The sequence below is a fragment of the Centrocercus urophasianus genome, unplaced genomic scaffold, assembly GCF_019232065.1.
Source record: "Centrocercus urophasianus isolate 14NV4802_14NV808 unplaced genomic scaffold, USGS_Curo_1.0 seq_43, whole genome shotgun sequence".
Taxonomy (NCBI): domain Eukaryota; kingdom Metazoa; phylum Chordata; class Aves; order Galliformes; family Phasianidae; genus Centrocercus; species Centrocercus urophasianus.
In genome coordinates, this window is record NW_024885011.1 from 3,372,123 (window position 1) to 3,389,979 (window position 17,857).

Below are 17,857 nucleotides of genomic sequence, written 5' to 3' on the forward strand. Positions count from 1 at the left end.
CCCCCCCCCCCCCCCGATACATTTTTTATAGATGAACCAAGACTTCCTTTCCATTTGCTACCACCATTTATGCCCTATAAAGCAACTACAGGGACTACAACTTATCTAGTTCATAACAGCCCTGCTTTCAAAAGCTCGCATCCAGTCTCACAGTACCTTTCTCACTCAGGTGCAGAGGCGACCTGCTCCGAGACCTCGTTCGTGACCTGCTCCTCCAGCTCCTGTAAGCCTCAGGATACACCGTCCTCCCAAACCCGTAGCTTCTTCTGCCTCTCGAACGCGACCTGCTTCTTGAATAGGACCTTCTGTAGTAGGATCTGCCACGGGACCACGACCTGCTGCGCGACCTGTGCCTCGGAGGGCTGCGGCGGTACCTCCTGGAGTGCCTGGAGTGGAACCTGCCCCTGTACCTCGTGTAGCCACGAGACCTCGAGCGGCTTCTGGAATAGGAACGGGAGCATCTTCTGTGCCTCCGGGATCTGCGCCTCCGATCCCTAGACCTGGATCTGGACCGGCTCCAGCTCCTGGAGGAAGCTGAAGAGGACGTACTGGAACTGGACTGGGAGCTGCAGGAGGACCGACTGGATGACCTCGAGGATGACCTATCGCAGCTTCTCTTGGATCTCAAGCCATTCTCTGTTTTCTTTGGTGAACTGAGAGTCAAATCATCCATGAAGTTGGCCATATCGCTGCTCTTCCTGCTCACCACTTTTTCCTTGCAGGTACTTTCAGAACTCGATTCTGTTTTTATTGTTGTTCTGCAATATCCGGTCTCTGTTCCTGGGCAGGGGAGAGAAGAGAAGCAAATGAAGAAGCAAATCATTTACACACAGCAATTTCCATATACACCACCATCAAATATTACAACACACTGCACACAAACAAGAAGTTCAAGTTCAACGCTGACAATTTTTCCTGACAATTATCAGCATGTTTTAAGCATGACATTTTTAAGCAGCACCATTTCCTGCTCTGTGGTCAGACTTTTGGAACACGCTGCCCAGGAAGTGGTCAAGAAATGTTTACATCTTGTGCTGAAGGACGTGGTTCAGTGAAGAGATACTGGTGGTAGGAGGATGGTTGGACTGGATGATCTTAGAGGCCTCTTCCAACCTTGATTATTCTATGACTCTGTATGAAAGTTTAAGAAGGCTTTGGTGTAAACCATGAGTAGCTCTCTCTGGAATTCTGAAAAGTTTGTGTGGGCTTTAACATCCTTCACACAACTTCTGTTAAGATGATAGTTAGTACTATTTATTTACCCCAAACAAAGTTTTCAAGATATTCAAGCTCCCAACATTTCTAAGTGCAGGAGGTGCAAAACAGACATCTGCCTCCCAGGACAGAACAAACTTCATGCTTTACCTCCACAGCTCTATGTAAGTAAGACCAATGACCACAAAACCACATCATACTACTGAACTACACCTGTAAGGTCTTACACATACTACACACCTGTGAAAAATACAGCTAAGAGACCAAAGGATGTGACTTCTTAAGGCAGCATATCAAAACAAGCTTCCGTGTTCAGTACACCTATATCATTAGCATTGTGTTAATGAACAAAGATTGCCAGCTGAACCACTGACCTTGGATTCACTGCTTAGTGCCAATAAGGGCTATCAAGACATCTATTAGAGCTGATTAAACTCTGCACTGTCCATCTAAACAGAAGCCAAGGTCACGGGCACTGCACATAGCAGGGGAACACCCCACATACCCCTCCCCCCCGCCCCGCCTTCCCACACTCAATTCAGAAGCCAACCAGGGCTTTGCGTGAAGCCGCAGCCGGCCGCTTACCGCTGGGGGCCGCCGGACATCCGCGCTGCTGACTTCCATGGGACCCGAGGGTGTTCCTGCAACGACACAACGGCGAGTGAGGGCCGGCCGTAGCACAGCTCAGCATAACTCACCACAGCCCGCAGCGAACACCGCACTCACACCGCACTCACACCGCACCTGCACTCCCCTCTTCCCCCCATCCCGCCCATCGGCCCCACGCAGCTCCTCGCCCCCCCTCACCCACTGCACGCAGCCGCGCCGCCTCCGCACGGATCCTGCTCTGACGGCGGAGCCCGAGGTGACAGCCCCGCTTCGTGAGTCACGCCCATAGCGAACGGCCGAGCCCGGAGAACGCACTGCGATCCGAACCCCCGGAGCTCCACACAAACGCGGCCACCCCAACAGCAAACGGAGCGCCGACTGAGCCCGGCCGCGAACCTTCCAGAACGTCACTCCCCGCTTACGTAACGGACAGAACTGCGCATGCGCGGGCAGGACGCCGGCTATTTGGACATGCGCACTGCGCGCGATGGCCCGCTTCTCCCCCTCCCTCCTCATACTGCGGCGCATGCGCATAAGTCCCCGTTTGACGAGCTCCCGCACGCTACGCGCCTGCGCGCTGTCGGCAGGGAGCAGCAGCTGAGCGCCGCGCCTGCGCACTGAGCGCGTCGGCGGATCGTCGGGCGGCGGTAGCCGTGAGGTGAGCGGCGGCAGGTCTGAGGTGAGCGGCGGCTCTGCGCCTTCCGTGGCGCCGGCCGGGCTGTGGGTCCGGGCCGTTCTCCGCTTGCGGGCGTTGAGGTGCGGTTATCAAAGCTGTGGTGGATTTTTCCAGTGACGGAAATGCGATGTTTTCTTGCGTTCCTCAGAGCGTTGGAAGATGTCCGGCTTCCTGGAGAGCCTGAGGTGCTCGGAGTGCGTGGACTGGGGGGAGAAGCGGAACACCATCGCGTCCATCGCCGCCGGAGTGCTGGTGTGTGCGGCTTTTAGCGCCGAGCCCCACGGCAGAGTGCTGGGCATGGAAAGGAAGGCTCCCCGTCACACGGTTATGGGGCATAGGGACCACAGTCCACCCCATAGCCTTCCCCTGCGCTGGGCTGGCTGCTGAGAAACCTCCGGGTGTCAGCAAGGCGTTGATGCTGCCATCCCTACTGCAGGCCTTGGGGAGTGTGGGATGGATGAATGGAGATGGGCTGAGAACTTACAGAGAACTGACAGAGGGATCTGGACAGGCTGGATGGCTGGGCTGAAGCCAGCAGGATGAGGTTCAACATGTTTAGATGCTGGGTCCTGCGCTTTGGACACAACAACCCCAGGCAATGCTGCAGGCTTGGGGCGGAGCGGCTGTGTAGAGGAAGTGGAGCTGTGGGTGTTGATTGATGCTCAGCTGGATGTGAGCCAGCAGTGTGCCTGAGAAGGCCGATGGCATCCTGGCCTGCATTAGAAATAGTGTGCTCAGCAGGAGCAGGGAAGTGATTGTCCCCTTGTACTCTGGTGAGGCTGCACCTTGAGTATTGTGTCCAGTTTTGGGCTCCTCACTGCAAGAAAGACAGTGTTCAAAGAAGGGCAGCAAAGCTGGTGAGGGGTCTGGAGCTCAGGCCTTATGAGGAGCAGCTGAAGGATCTAGAGGTGTTCAGGACCAGGTTGGATGGGGCCATGGGTGGCCTGGTCTGGTATTAAATGTGGAGGTTGGTGGCCCTGCCTGTGGGGAGGGGTTGGAGATTGATTGATCTTCCTTGAGGTCCCTTCCAACCCTGGCCATTCTGTGAATCTGTTAAGTAGATGGGATTGTTCAGTCTGAAGAAGAGGAGGCTCAGGGGAGACCTTATTGCTCTCTATAAGTACCTGAAGGGAGGGAGGTTGTAGTGAGCTGGGGGTCAGCCCCTTCTCTCGTGTAACAGTGACAGGATGAGAGAGAATGGCTTCAAGCTGCGCCAGGGGAGATTCAGGCTGGACGTTAGGAAATACTACTTCTCTGAAGAAGTGGAATGAGCTGCCCAGGGAGGTGGTGGAGTCACCAACCTGGAGGTGTTCAAGGAGCGTTTGGACGTTGTGTTGAGGGGTATGGTTTAGTAGGAGCTATTGGTGATAGGTGAAGGATTGGACTGGGTGATCCTGTGGGTTTTCTCCAACCTTGGTAATTCTTTGATTCTATGAACTGTCTGGCAGAGCTCAGACCTCAGGTGCTCCCTGGGATTAGTGCTGGGTTTGATCAACATCTTCATCAGTGACTTTAATGAGGGGATAGTGCCGATGGTAAGAGGCTGGGAGGAATGGCTGACACACCTGAAGGCTGTGCTGCCATTCAGGGAGTCTTGGACAGACTGGAGAGCTGGGCAGAGAAAAACTACATGGGGTTTAAGAATATTGCACCTGGGGAGGTGTCCATGTCTGGAACCCCCAGTACAAGAAAGGGCTGTTGGAGAGGGTCCAGAGGAGGCCACAAAGATAATGAAAGGGCTGTAACACCTCCCCAGTGGAGACAGGCTGAGGGAGCTGGGCTCGTTCAGCCTGGAGAAAAAAAGGAATATCAGCTCCAGAAAATGTCTCAGATGATGAATGCATTCTGAGTTTACAAAGATGATCAGGGGGATGCAGCAGCTCCCCTATGAAGACAGGCTGAGGGAGCTGGGCTTGTTCAGCCTGGAGAAAAAAAGGCTGTGGGGTGACCTCAGTGCAGCCTGCAGTACCTAAAGGGAGCCTAAAACAGGAGGGGAATCAACTCTTGGAAAGGGGAGATAACAGCAGGATGAGGGGAAATGGTTTGAAGTTGAGGGAGGGGAGATTGAGGTTGGATGTCAGGGGGAAGTTCTTTGCTATGAGAGTGGTGAGGTGCTGGAACAGCTGCCCAGAGAGGCTGTGATGCCCCGTCCATCCTTGGAGGTGTTCAAGGCCGGGTTGGATGGGGCCCTGGGCAGCCTGGGCTGGTATTGAATGTGGAGGTTGGTGGCCCTGAGTGTAACAGACTCGATGACCTCTAGCGGTCCCTTCCAGGCCCTGCAATTCTGTGATCTCTTGAAGCAGCTGAATCGTGGGGTTTGTGCTTAGCTCGTACCTAACTAAGCTGACAGCAGAGGCAGTCATGCTGTAATTTATGGTTTTTTTGGTCAAAACTTTTCTGTCTGTGTTTTAAACTATAGTACTCTCGCTTTTAACAGTTTTTTACAGGTTGGTGGATAATCATAGATGCAGCTGTAAAGTACCCTACCATGGAAGACTTCAACCATTCATATCATGCCTGTGGGGTCATAGCCACCATTGCATTCCTAATGTGAGTGTAACGTCTTGATCAGAGCTGTGCACACCTAGAAATCTGGTGGAATTCAGAATTTTTTTTAAAATGTACTCTTTAAATCAGGAGGTAACTGAAAAGAACAAGCCAGGGTCTGAGTGTTGCTAATATAGAATGGTTTGGGTTGAAGGGGTTCTAACAATCACCTAGGTCCAACCCCCCACCATAAGCTGGGACACTTCTGAGCAGGCTGCCTAAGGCTCCATGCAGTCTGGCCTTGGGCGCTGCCTCTGTGCACCCACAGCTCTGGGCTGCAGTGCTCAGCCTCATTGCCCACTGAGTGATAACATTTCTTCCTAACGTCTCATTCAAATCTCCTCTTTTAGCTTAAAACCATTCCCCTTTATCCTATTCCTGCACTCAGTGAAAGGGGGTTCCTTCCTTTCTTATGATGGGGGCCCCAGAGCTGAATGCAGCACTGCATGTGGTCTCGTGAGAGCAGAGCAGAAGGGGAGGACCTCCTCCCTCGAGCTGCTGGTCATGCTTCATTCGATGCAGCCTAGGATCACGTGCCTTGCATCTGTCTGTGGTGAGGAGCCATTAGCAATGGAGTAGCACACAGATCAAAGCATTAAAAGTGGAGCAGTGCATTGAAGTTTTAGCATCGTTCCACAGTCTGAGCAATAAAATACATCTAAGAAATGCAGTACAGCCTAAATGAGTTTCTGAGAAGTTTCTCCTCCCGTTCTATGAACATTTTCCTTCTTGCTTTATTTATCTTTCCCCTTTTTCATCCTGTTTGTCACATTCAGGATCAACGCAGTGTCTAACGGACAAGTGCGGGGCGACAGCTACAGCGAGGGCTGCCTGGGACAGACAGGTAAGAGGTGTGCAGTCAGCAACCCTTGGAAGAGCTGTGATGCTGCACCAGCTGTGCACTGCTTTATGTGCACAGCATAAGTGGGTCACATCAGGTGCTCTGAAACTGAAACACCTGGAAAGCTGCTGGTGTCTCACCCAGGGACAGGCACAGAACCTCCTGTGTGTCTTTTTTAAGGTGCTCGGATCTGGCTCTTCATTGGCTTTATGATGGCTTTTGGCTCTCTGATTGCTTCCATGTGGATTCTGTTTGGAGGATACGTCGTTAAAGGTAAAATGTGACATGAAGTGTGGCCTGACCCTGTCTAGTTCTTCCCTATCCATTTTTTTTTTTCTTTTTTCTAACATATGGGGAATTTTAAGATCCCGTTTCTGTTATTTAAGCTCATGTCAGCCTGTTTTGTAGGGCACAAACCTTCCAGTTAGCCTTAGTAGAAACAGCTGAGTCACACAGGGGACTGCACTGAAATAATTGAACTGCTTACATTATATAGGAAGAATTCTCAGCAAACACCTCTTTCCAGAATTAAGGTGACTCATTTTGTGCAGGTTGTTCCCCAGGCCTATACATTAAGCCAGCAAACTGCTTGTAGAACTGCTCACCTTCCTTTATACCGTGGTGATTTTACGAAGACAAATCTTGAGAAAGTCATACAAACTGCAGCATTCCTCTTGGCAGGGACACATCAGCAGACATGAAGCTGTTGCTCAGCCCTGGCAGTGAATTTCATGCTCATTAGGGCACAGTGGTTGGGTTCTAATTTATGTTCTCTTTAGTCTTGGCATTACTCAGGTGACGGGGGATTTTCAGGGACACCTGGGCACACTGATTTCATGCCAGTGCTCCGTTCTGTGGCTCATCATCACTGCAATCTGGGTGTGCAATCCCACACGGTAACGACAGCCTGCATGAGCTGAGATCTGAGTGACATCTTTGATTGTTGCTTCAGTTCTTTGGAAAGCTGAATAAGTGAGGGGGAGGCACAAAAGCCATTGAAATTACTTTGCAGCGGGGGCAACAGATGGGAGGGAACCAACTTGTCAGAGGATGAAACGGATGCAAAAGATGCAGAGTGCTCTGTTAATTCTATGAGAGAACAACCCATCTGAGGGCAGATCTGTTCTGAGGCAGCAGCTGGACCCTGTTGTGAGATGGGGTCTCTTTGAAGAGAAAAGGACTTGTGAAAAATTCAGAGTGTTTTGTTCTGTTTGCCTTTAGAGAAAACAGTCGTGTACCCAGGAATTGCTGTTTTTTTCCAGAATGCATTCATCTTTTTCGGGTAAGCTTCTCATCCTTTGTTCATTTCTTACCTAATTGGTTTTGAATGATCAAAACCAAAGCTTGCTGCAGTCTGGGTTTTATTTCAGCTCTATTTCTTTGCAGCTAGATGTGGGTGAATACAGTGCAGCTGAGGGCACTCGCTGATCTGCCTGCACGGGTTTTGTTGCAGGAGCAGGCCGTGGGTTCACAAATACACAACTTGCTCCCACAAATAACGTATTGAAAACATGAGTTGGTGTTTAATCTGCCCCCTGAGGTGCTCACGTGCCTTTCTTGTTTCAAACAGAGGACTGGTCTTCAAATTTGGCCGCACAGAGGACCTGTGGCAGTGAGCCCACGCTGATGGAAGCGCATTGGCCGTGTCACTTTTTTAACTCTGTATTCTGGAAATTTTGTAAAGCCATTTTGTATACGGTGCCCTTCAACGGTGTCTAAAGGTAAAACGTGGAGAAGTGAAATCACAGCACCACAAATCCTGGTTGTATTTTTTTTTTTTAAAGGAAAAAACCCTGAAAACAGTTATATTGATTTCAGTGTTGTAATGTTTCTGACCTGTAAAACTGCTACAAGTAGCAATGGAAGTCACTTTTGTATGATGTTTGCTATAAGAAAATAGAATAGTGGAAGATTAATGCATTTAACCATTTCACACTTTCTATGATATTTACAACCCAAGTCCTACTTGCTTTACAACCAATTTTTAACATATATTTATTAAGTATTTCCTATATCTGGACAATATAAACAGTTCTTTACTTTCAAATCTGACTGGTTTGTGTTTTTTCCTGCATTAAGCTGTGCTGCTTTGGACCTTGTTTTTCCCTGAGTGTTTAACACAATGATGGTGAGGGCAGTGAACAACTCACTGCTGCTCAGACACTGCAGAGGCACAGGTTCAAGTTCTGTCCTGGTTCTGGCTGTAAGGAGCTCATCCACAAAGCCTGCTGTAAACTTAATTCCTAACCACAATAAAAGGAAGGAAGAACACTCCTCAGCTGGGAGTTAAACCAGGGACAGGCCCTGCAAGAGAGATTTCTGATCTGTATTCATTTGAACTCTGAGATACAAGAGGAGCTGTTTTGCCCCATCCTCTACGCACAGCTTGGTTACTTGCTCAAGAAATCAGGGAGCAAAGAGATGTGAGAGAAACAGAGGAATGAAATACTGTTCCTTACCACCACTCCTGCTGGAAGACAGCAGAAGCACGGAAGAAGTCTTTGTGTCTTTATGTTCAGTGGGTTGCTGGAACGTGAGGAACTGAAGGTCACAAGTTCAGCCTGGATTACAGTACTGCCAGGGCAGTGATGTGCTAAATGTGTGATAAGGAGGCACATAAAGGTGTAGGCAGCTCTGCTGAATGAACTGTCAGCTGGTAAAAGCTGCATGCAGCTGATAAATAAGTAGATGGCTGGCTGTTTTGTGAAATAAGAAACAGTGACACTTCCTCTACAAGTACCTGGAACTCTGTCTCAGCTTCCTTTAATTGCAGAACTGCTTTGTTTATTCCCTAATGAACAAATTAGATGTCAGCAGACGTTGCAGCGAGCATCAAATACTCCCCCTCTTGTTTTCAGTGTTACAGTTTGCCTCATTCCTTCATTTTTAAGCAAGTGTGATGAGTAAATAAAAACAGCCAAGGTTCCACTTCTTTAATTATGTAAGCAGTTAAAGAAAAAAACGTCAACTATTTTGAAATGAAGAAAAAGCTCAGGAGCACCATGCATTTACAAACACGTCTGCACTGCATCCCCTGACTGAGCAGGCCGTGCCTCGTGCACAGAGCCCTGCAGGTAGGAGCACTCTACAAGCAATATCTGCTTTTGTTCATTCAAATCAAGGTGAGGCCTTTAGCTGGCAGTGTTTAAGGAATCGTTTCCAGATCTTCCAGGCTGGCCACCCCCCAGCACAAACCCAAGTTCTGCTCGTCATTTCTTGCCATCAGATCTTCCAAATCTTGGCTGAGCCAAGAGCAGATTTGTCTGGTGACACGATTCCAGCCTGGCACAGTGTGGAGTTCTGGCTCAGCCATCAAAACAAGGCCTTCAGCAGAACTTCATTGAACTTACAAACAAGAACTTCAGCACTTCTAGAATAAATGCATGCTGCACAGATTGGGACTTTTAAACTTCAGAACTAAATACAGCTTTAAAAGTTTCCAAGCATTTTAATGGATAAGCCACGACAGCAGCTTTCTGTACACATCCTACAAAAATATTTAAGGTAAAATGATCAAAACAGAAAAGAAAACGTGTTGTAATTCTCCATCTGTGAATATATGTGCTGATTGTTCAGAAATAATGGACGTTTTGTTGCAAATTCTTCACGTGTCCATTGGGAAGGCTTTTCTAAGTGTGCTAATAGTGAAGTGCTGTTTCATCGTAGCTACTCATTTTCTCTAATGACAAATACAGATCTTGGTCAAGTTTTCCATTTAGGTTCATCCATTCAAAATCCAACAGCCAGATGAGGAAACTGTGAATACAGACATTCTTGTATCAGAACATTTTATCAATCAACATCAAATCAACGCATGGAGGAGGCGATGCAGAACCTTATTCCAAATTCCATGGTTCTTAGAGGATCACATTCAGCACCTAAATGTGCACAAGCTCTGTGTTCATGCACTCAACGCCCAGTGAAGGCCAGGAGTTTTCATAGAAAGAACCTTCCGTCCACAGAACTGCCTGGTAAAAATCCTGCTCTTTGACATCCCATTAATGGGATGAGGTTCAACAAGGCCAAATGCCGGGTCCTGCACTTGGGCCACAACAACCCCAGGCGATGCTGCAGGCTTGGGGCGGTGTGGCTGGAGGACGGCGTAGAGGAAATGGACCTGGGGGTATTGATTGATGCTCGGCTGAACAGGAGCCAACAGTGTGCCCAGGTGGCCAAGAAGGCCAATGGCAGCCTGGCCTGCATCAGAAACAGCGTTGCAAGCAGGAGCAGAGAGGTGATTGTTCCCCTGTATTCAGCACTGGTGAGGCTGCACCTCCAGTACTGTGTCCAGTTTTGGGCCCCTCACTGCAAGAAAGATATTGAGGCCCTGGAACGTGTTCAAAGGGGGGCAACAAGGCTGGTGAGGGGTCTGGAACACAGGGCTGATGAAGAGAGGCTGAAGGAGCTGGGAATGTTCAGCCTGGAGAAGAGGAGCTCAGGGGAGACCTCATTGCTCTCTATGGCTGCCTGAAGGGAGGTTGGAGGGAGCTGGGGCTCTGCTCTCGTGTCATCAGTGATAGGACCAGGGGGAATGGTTTCAAGCTACGGCAGGGGAGATTCAGGCTGGACATGAGGAAGTATTACTTTTCAGAAAGGGTGGTCAGGCACTGCAATGGATGCCCAGGGAGGTGGTGGAGTCACTGAACCTGGGGGTGTTCAAGGAAAGGCTGGATGTTGTGTTGAGGGACATGGTTTAGTGGGAGCTGTTGGGAATACGGTTGGACTGGATGAGCTTTTAGGTCTTTTCCAACCTTGGTAATTTTCTATGATTCCAAAGGACCATCTATGAAGCACAGGATGTCTGAGCACAGATGTTGTGTGTCACAACAGAGATCACAGCTTTAGCCACGTGCCCACCACCAGCAATGCTATCTGAAGAACACTTCTATTTTACTCAGGCTTCAGACAGCTGAACAAACGGGGCATTAAAACGTACCCTGAAATAGCTGCTGTGTGCACTGCCACGTGGTTAACCTTACACTGAAAGGAAACTTACCTCCCAGTACATCTGGTCTTCAAAATACTTGGAGACAGGGATGGGCTTCAGCAGTTTGAGGTTTAGGATTAAACCTGGTTGTAAAAACACATACACTGGATATACCTCTACACGTGTCATGGAAAGAGAAAGGCTGTGTAACTTCTTGGTAACACACATCCAAATGGAACACAGACTAAAACACAACATCAGGACAGAACACTTCAGCAAAGCCCTGTGACTCAAGTTGACCTTAAGTATGGAGAAGCTTATAGGTAAAAACCCATTAAACAGCCTCCCAGATTCTAAGGATACATGGGAAGTCTTTAACTTCTCACATGAAAGCAGACAGGCTTAGCAGCACTGTTAGTTTGGGTTCTCAGTACGTGGAACCACTGAATGATTGTTGTAGTTGATTGTTTTTTAAAGAACTCATTAGCTCTTACCTACCCTTGAGCTAATGCAAAATTGCAATCGATTAAAGCATTTTATAAGATCGTTTCAGAGTATATTTTACAGCAGCTTTCACCTCAAACCAGAATTAGCAGCTTTAGAACAACTGCAGCTGCCATAAAACCTACAGTATGTCATGTGAGGAGCACGTGAGCCTTGATGATCCCAAACCCCAGCAACCAGAGGAGCTGGGTCTGCCTCTTGCAAGCTGCTGACGTGAGTGGAAGTCTGCAGATTTGCAGCAACTGGCCTAAAAAATGAGAAGCTCCAGGTAGCATTTTTCTGTCACCAAGACAACACCAAAACATAAATGTACTTTCATCCTCACACATCTCATGTCTGTAATCTGAAGGCAGCTGGTAAACATCTGCAAAACACATTTCACCAATGAAAAAATGTTGCAGGTAGGTTATGTTGACTACATCTCTTCTTCAGAGCCTATCCAGGAAGAGTTCTGGGTGCTCATGCTTCCAGCTGTTTCTCCTACATAAATCCCTATCCACAGCAGCACACATTAGCACCTCAGTTACACCGGTGTCTTTTTGCAAGGGACACTGACACACAACAGCTGCAATGGGAAGACACAGCCCCTGCCCCAAAGCAAAATGTGGAAGATGTTACTGAAACGTGGTTTTCCTGCTTACCTGTAATCAGACCCGTTATCAGGGCAGCACTGATGGTGAAGCAGAAGGCACCGATGCTCATTGCGACCTCGTGGCCAATGCTGAAAGCAAAACAAGTGTTTCCCCTTTGACAGTTGCTGGCTCTAACGTTCAGCCTGTGGATGTGTCTGCCCCAAGTGGTCCCTGTGCACGGACCTCCTGTCAAAACCTCACATCACAATCACCATTTTCAACCCTTTATGCAGCTGCAGTTGGATGCTTTAAGAGAGCTGAGCAGAAGCCTACAACCATGTTGCACTGTGATTCATTCCTGTGTAAGCTGAGAGAACCAGAGAACTTCTGTGATACAACATGGGCTTGATTTGATCCATGAAATCCTATGGAGAACCACCCTTCAGTGAGCCCTTTGTGTGGTGTTTCCCCAAGCATATTTCCAGTTGGGGGTCCAGACTGGTGTTAGCCCTTGCCTGTATGTTAAAGACTTTGGGATAAAATTCATCTTTTTTTCCCTCCCTTGCTGTAACAGTATGCAAAGCTTTCCCAAAACACCTGGGAAGGAGGCATTTTCCCAGCCTTCATCTCCTCTGTACACTGCTCTGAAGATAAAGGACCAAATTTAGGACTGAAACCTAACATGATTTATCTGTGAAGACTTGCAAGCCTTCTGTATTTATGAGAATTCCACTCAGGGCACCCTCCAGTAATGATCAGATAAACTTATTACACCTAAGGGCAAACATTTATGTACCTTGGTGATTTAGTCTGGATTTCCAGCACACAGAAAAGAACTCGGGCAAGAGCTCCAAACACAGCAGGCAAACCAAACGTGAAATGAACCCCAGATGCATCATGAATCTTGAGAGTAGGGTTCAAGCAACTCTGGGAAGAGGGAAAACATGAAGTGATACACAAGAACACAAGCTGATAACTGGACACTGTCTATTTAGAGTTAGGAAATTAACTTTGGACTCTTAACTTGCAATCCCACACCTTGGTCAAGACTTCAGGTTTAATCTTCTCAAAAAAGAGGTTTACCTTGAGGTATGTCACACTGGAAAATAAGTTTACAGAACTTCTACAAAAAGGAATTTCAGGCTTTGAGTGTTACCTGTAAACAGAAAGATCCTAGCGTGCTTATCACACCAGCAAGGAGACCCAAAATCATTGCAATCCAGGGATACTCGATAATGTCTGCTGCATAACCAATAGCAACCCCACCAGCCAGTGCTGCACTATGGATATGAGTCTGTAAAACAAAGTAGCACAGAGAAAATTCAGTCATTGTTGTGTAACAGCACATTAGGGGATGTGGGCTTCTGCATACTGTAAGCTACCATCAGAGAACACCATTTCTAACTTACAGTTTCTTCTGCTTGGCAGCCTAATGATGACTGCCACGCTGAAAACTCAGATTTGCTTTTATTGAATAGCTATTTTACCCTGCAACGTATTACTGAGAGTAACAGAATGTCTTACCATCCTGAATTTTCCATCCTTTGTGATCAGACCAGACAACGCAAAGGCAGTTACAGCACTCACTGCAAGTGCTAAGTAGGTGTTAAAGATCAACTTATTCTTTTCTGGAGCCAGTACAGAATTGAAGCTTGGCCAGAACACCCACAGAAAGAGAGTGCCTTGGAGACAAAGACAAGCAATTGTTATTACCTGCTCTCAAACAGGTATATCTACCATAGGCTGTCTCTGGACGCTTCCAACCCACATTTCTGCATTCATTTCAACTTCCTCACTCTGACCAAAGAGTAATTCCTGTCCTCTGCAGTGCAGACAGCCTGAGAGCTGGCTGCTGTCCCAACATCTTCCCCAGAAACGTGGTACTGCACACAGCACTGCAGTGTCATACGGACAGCAGATCACGGGCCTGCCTGTATCCTGTTCCCCACCTTTCAGCAGGTTTTTATCTTACCACTCACAGGATTAGGCAGGGACTGCATTTCCATATCACTGTGCAGCACCTTGATGTAGCAAACAGCATTTCAGCCCCAGATAGGGACTCTAAGCACTACTGAAATACAAGTCATAATCTTGGCACATGGATCCCTGACCAAAACGTCCACACAAGCCCCAAAGAGAGAGGGATTAATTGAGAGAGGGCAGCAGTGAACCTGCACTTATGCTTTCCTCCTGCTCTCACTGCAATCTCTTCTCCCAGCATTAAACCAAATGCCTCACCCAACATTGACAGTAAGTCCGATTTTGAAGTACTTGCATTCTTCTCAGCCCTCGGTGATGGCTCAGGGAAACGTGAGGAGACAGCCAGGCCAAAGTAGGCCCCAAACAGGTGAACGTGCATCATGCATACATGGTATGAAACCTGCATCAGTAGAGTAATTAAATTTGTAATCAATAATGTGCCACATTATGATTATGTGCCACATAACCAATCATGTGCCACAGGAAACTTTGACACAGATGCTGATATAGTTCACTCATGCAACCTCCCTGTGAAGAATTTGTCAAAACAGTCACTTGGTTTATAACTTAAGCGTGGGTTTTTAATGCCACGTTAATTTATCTGAGCTCACTGTAGCTCATAACCAGTTCATCCACAAAGAGCTCGGAGCACATTTACACTGTGTGTTAAACGCAGCTCTGCCTCTGCTGTGCACAGTGTGCTCGTGTATCAGTCAGTGGAAACAGCAGTGTTTCCAAAGGCTCTGTGAAACTTTCCCTCCTGTTTCTGGAAATGATACTGCTGTACCTTCAGGACGTGCATGTTGATCCATCTGCTCATACGGAAAACTATTATCTCCACAACTGTCATCACGATGGATTGCATGGGATTGATCTTCCCAAGAACAGCTCCAATGGAGATGACCACAGCAACCACGCTCATAGCAGCTCCCGTTATTCTGTAACGAAAGGAAGGAAAGAAGAAAACAAAATACAATTCCATGTCAGGATCATATTCAGGCAAAGAAGAAAGAACAACTGACAGCAAAATGCACTTAACCCTCCAAAAAGTCTGCAACGACCATGCTGATTCACTGCAGCCAGGCATTACACCAGAATAAAAGCCATCAGCAGCTCCAGTGATTCCAATTCTAACAAGAACTAATTACCTGAACACATCTTCCACTGTTCTTTCTGTTGGGAAAACTGATACATTTTCCATCAGAATGGAGCACTGGACACCAAGCACGATGATCAGGAGGTTGAATCCCACACTGCTAAACCCGTATCGTTTCAAAAACGTCAGGAAAAAGCCAAATCCAAAAATGAGCATGTGGCTGACATCCTGCAAATCTGCGTGGCAGAAAAGAGCAGAAGAGCAGTGAAGTGATTCCAGCAGACTGGTTTTAAAAAATGACAATTAACTAAGAAATCTTTCTATTAAACACTGGGCACCATTATGAACTAGTTTTAAAGAAACCCAGAGGTTGCTCTCTCTTCCATAAGGAAACAGAAAGACCATACCGTACTCAAAATTGGTTTTACAGTTGTTTCATGTGCTGGGACCTCACCAGAGTTCTGCACTCAGAGCGCTGCCTGTCCTCAGAAGTTTCCACTTATACACGTGGAGACAGCAGAAAACAGATGAGCAATGCAATTTGTATCACGTATGACTTTGTTGACTGCCTTTGCTTTCACATAAATAATGACGAAGAATACAAGCAGGGCAGCAGAAGGGCAGCACAAACGTTCTCCTTCTCACTCACCAGCACACAAAACCATCCATCCCAACTCTACTGCAATGCAAAATAAAAATCCTTCCTTTCACGGCAAGGTGAGCAGTCTTACCTGTGTAGTAAAGTAATGCATACTGGTCTGAGAACAGAAAATAAACGAGGACGATGAAGACAGCTTCCAGAGAAAGGATCAGCCACGGCACGCTGCATCGGAAGCTGAGGTAAGTAGAAGACATTGTGCACCAGATGATACTTAGGCACAAACACTTTAATACTGTCTTCTATAAACAATGTTTGTGTCACCTCAAACCAACAGTTAAGGAGGGGGAGGGGGAATAAAAGAGAGATAAAAAACCCGAGAGGCATCGGCAACGAATGTTCCTTATCTGGTGCACGTCAGGAGCCCAAGCTTAGCTGACATGGACTAAACTCAGAAGTACCCACAAACAGAACCATACCAAACAGTCGATGTAATTCTGCAGGATGCCATCCCCACGGTGCTCCAGCTGCTTGGCTCCTCACGTATCAGCTGAACGGCAAGAAAAGCATGCAGACATGCAGACTCACAGCAGTGGGATGCTGAAGCTCACGCAATATCATTATTCCTTCATATTGCTTGTAATTCAGACTGTAATCCAGACCCGAGCCCCTCCACCACTACCTCAGGAAATGCCCAGCTGAGATTCCGGTTGTGTTTTCAGCTGCGTTAGGCTCCAACACAACACCTGCATCCCGCTGGGTAACCCCAGACACACTGCAGCCTTTTAACTGAGAACCAACCTGATCGCTTCAGACCTGACCTGCATTCAGAAACGCATCACCTTCCATTGCCACACCGTGGCTATAAGGCACCCAACTTGTGGGTTCTCAGCCTTTGGGTTGGCACATGTTTTTTCTTTAAATAAGCAGCCACCAAAGCGAACATTTGGGGCACACAAGCAGGGCTACATGGCAGAAGCTGTTATATCCCATGGAAAATCTGCTTACAGCTCCTTTTTGGGGAGATATGGTGACTGTGTTGGGCAACTCAGATGTTGCTCAATGTCAGCTGAGCTGCTTTGGAACACCTATAAGGTGCAAACAGAGCTGGTGGACACAGTGACTGCCTGTGCTCCATCTCCCATCTGCAGTACAACCACCTGGGAACCACACTGAGGATTCAGAACTACAGCCGCCATTCTGCATGAGTTAAATAAGCAAAATCACCCTTTTTTTTTTTTTTCCCTTTCTTTTTTGACATTTGTGACCAAGTCTCCTGGCAGCACGAACACTCTGACGGAACGCATGCCGAAGGCTGTAACGTCGCCCGTGCCTTTTTGCACAGGACACCCCCGGGATCCTCCTGTCCCGCTGTAAATGCTGATTCTGGGCTTTTTGCCTCAAATCCCCCCATGAACCGAACAGGCTTTAACGCCACAGGAGGGCCGCGCTCCTCAGCCCGGGCCCATCCATCACAGTGCGAACGCTCAGGGCCCGCACGCGGCCCATGCAGAGGGGAAGAAGCCAGGCGCGGTTCGAAGCCCCGCTCGCACTCCGCTTTGCCACGCAGCCCCGCGCGACTACAGCACGAACTGCGGGCGGGGCCGCCGGTGACAAGGCAGGTCTAACCGGAAGGGGCGGAGACAACGGAAGTTCCGCTCCACCTCTGCTTCCCATTGGCTGAGCGCCCCCACCCACCCACAGGCCCTGCCTTAGGGACGGGTTTCCCATTGGCCGAAAGCTAGCAGCTTTCCTGGGCTCTGATTGGTCCTCCAAATACCGTCCGTCTTTGGACCGATCGGAGACAGGACGGCCGCGTTGCCCCGCCCCTTCCTGCCCCGCCATTGGGCCGCTCTCCTGCCACTCCCCTGAATGTGTTTCTTTGCTGCAGTCGCTCCGCTGTTTGCTTTTCGGGTTTTTTTTTTTCTCCCTTCTCCTTCCCGAAATTCTGCGAGGCGTCGGGACAAGGCTGCGTTGTTGCGGAACAACAGCGCACCCCGAGGATTACGATAGTGATTTGTCAGCGAGGTTGTCAATCAAGTCTGAGGGGCGGCCCTTCAGAGTTACGGTGACAGAGGAAATTAAGCCCTCCTTTTTCCGCTTCCGAATGGATAGCTGAGCTGTCCTTTGAGTTTTCCTCCTCTCTCCCATTGGGCAGCCTTGCTGTCAATCACAGCACGGGACGGGAACCAGCAGACGGACAGTAGGCGGGAGGAGAGCAAGAACTGCTTAGCGATTGGTTGAAGAGCCGTCAATTCACAATCCCTATTCTGCGATGGGCTCTCGTGGCCG

General features: G+C 48.3%; 3 protein-coding genes across 7 annotated transcripts in view; 1 reads left to right on the forward strand and 2 right to left on the reverse strand.

Annotated features, from left to right (window-relative positions):
• The window catches only part of RSRP1 (arginine and serine rich protein 1), a 4,962-nt gene extending 2,738 nt beyond the window's left edge, over nt 1–2,224 (reverse strand). The window contains exons 1-3 of one of the 2 annotated variants that reach the window (XR_006171291.1): nt 2,023–2,224; nt 1,801–1,856; nt 157–780 (exon numbers count right to left, since the gene is read on the reverse strand). Coding sequence is in view for 1 of the 2 variants with exons in the window: in XM_042834094.1 (XP_042690028.1) it covers nt 157–780; nt 1,801–1,856; nt 2,023–2,111 (769 nt within the window). In the remaining variant the exon portion in view is untranslated. The remainder of the gene's footprint in view (nt 1–156; nt 781–1,800; nt 1,857–2,022) is intronic. The other variant, XM_042834094.1, reaches the window with a different exon arrangement.
• A 193-nt stretch (nt 2,225–2,417) lies between these two features.
• TMEM50A (transmembrane protein 50A) lies at nt 2,418–7,935 on the forward strand. Of its 2 annotated transcripts, none has more exons than XM_042834066.1 (7): nt 2,418–2,503; nt 2,649–2,752; nt 4,938–5,050; nt 5,824–5,891; nt 6,069–6,161; nt 7,110–7,170; nt 7,459–7,935. In XM_042834066.1, the coding sequence occupies exons 2-7, from the start codon at nt 2,660–2,662 to the stop codon at nt 7,502–7,504; spliced, it is 474 nt and encodes a 157-aa protein (XP_042690000.1). In that variant the 5' UTR covers nt 2,418–2,503; nt 2,649–2,659; the 3' UTR covers nt 7,505–7,935. The 2 variants fall into 2 exon arrangements, with proteins under 2 accessions (XP_042690000.1, XP_042690001.1); XM_042834067.1 differs by having other exon boundaries at nt 2,420–2,482.
• Nucleotides 7,936–8,806: 871 nt separating this feature from the next.
• Nucleotides 8,807–17,154, reverse strand: RHCE (Rh blood group CcEe antigens). 3 transcript variants are annotated; one of them, XM_042834063.1, is made up of 11 exons: nt 16,045–17,154; nt 15,699–15,802; nt 15,020–15,203; nt 14,659–14,809; nt 14,130–14,271; nt 13,416–13,573; nt 13,048–13,185; nt 12,688–12,818; nt 11,961–12,040; nt 10,885–10,958; nt 8,807–9,644 (listed from the first exon to the last, which is right to left on the reverse strand). In XM_042834063.1, the coding sequence occupies exons 1-11, from the start codon at nt 16,074–16,076 to the stop codon at nt 9,618–9,620; spliced, it is 1,221 nt and encodes a 406-aa protein (XP_042689997.1). In that variant the 5' UTR covers nt 16,077–17,154; the 3' UTR covers nt 8,807–9,617. The 3 variants fall into 3 exon arrangements, with proteins under 3 accessions (XP_042689997.1, XP_042689999.1, XP_042689998.1); XM_042834065.1 differs by lacking the exon at nt 15,699–15,802 and having other exon boundaries at nt 9,317–9,644; nt 16,045–17,151; XM_042834064.1 differs by having other exon boundaries at nt 9,317–9,644; nt 15,699–17,150.
• Nucleotides 17,155–17,857: the final 703 nt, after the last annotated feature.

What these genes read in the sequence shown, in the direction of transcription:
- TMEM50A (XM_042834066.1), top strand. Translation starts at nt 2,660, where the DNA reads ATGTCCGGCTTCCTGGAGAGCCTGAGGTGCTCGGAGTGCGTGGACTGG. An exon ending in CCATCGCCGCCGGAGTGCTG is followed by an intron (nt 2,753 to 4,937) that starts GTGTGTGCGGCT and finishes CGCTTTTAACAG; the next exon opens with TTTTTTACAGGTTGGTGGAT. An exon ending in TGGAGGATACGTCGTTAAAG is followed by an intron (nt 6,162 to 7,109) that starts GTAAAATGTGAC and finishes GTTTGCCTTTAG; the next exon opens with AGAAAACAGTCGTGTACCCA.
- RHCE (XM_042834063.1), bottom strand. Translation starts at nt 16,076, where the DNA reads ATGGCATCCTGCAGAATTACATCGACTGTTTG. An exon ending in TCAACATGCACGTCCTGAAG is followed by an intron (nt 14,272 to 14,658) that starts GTACAGCAGTAT and finishes CTACTGATGCAG; the next exon opens with GTTTCATACCATGTATGCAT. An exon ending in AAGACCAGATGTACTGGGAG is followed by an intron (nt 9,645 to 10,884) that starts GTAAGTTTCCTT and finishes CTGTATTCACAG; the next exon opens with TTTCCTCATCTGGCTGTTGG.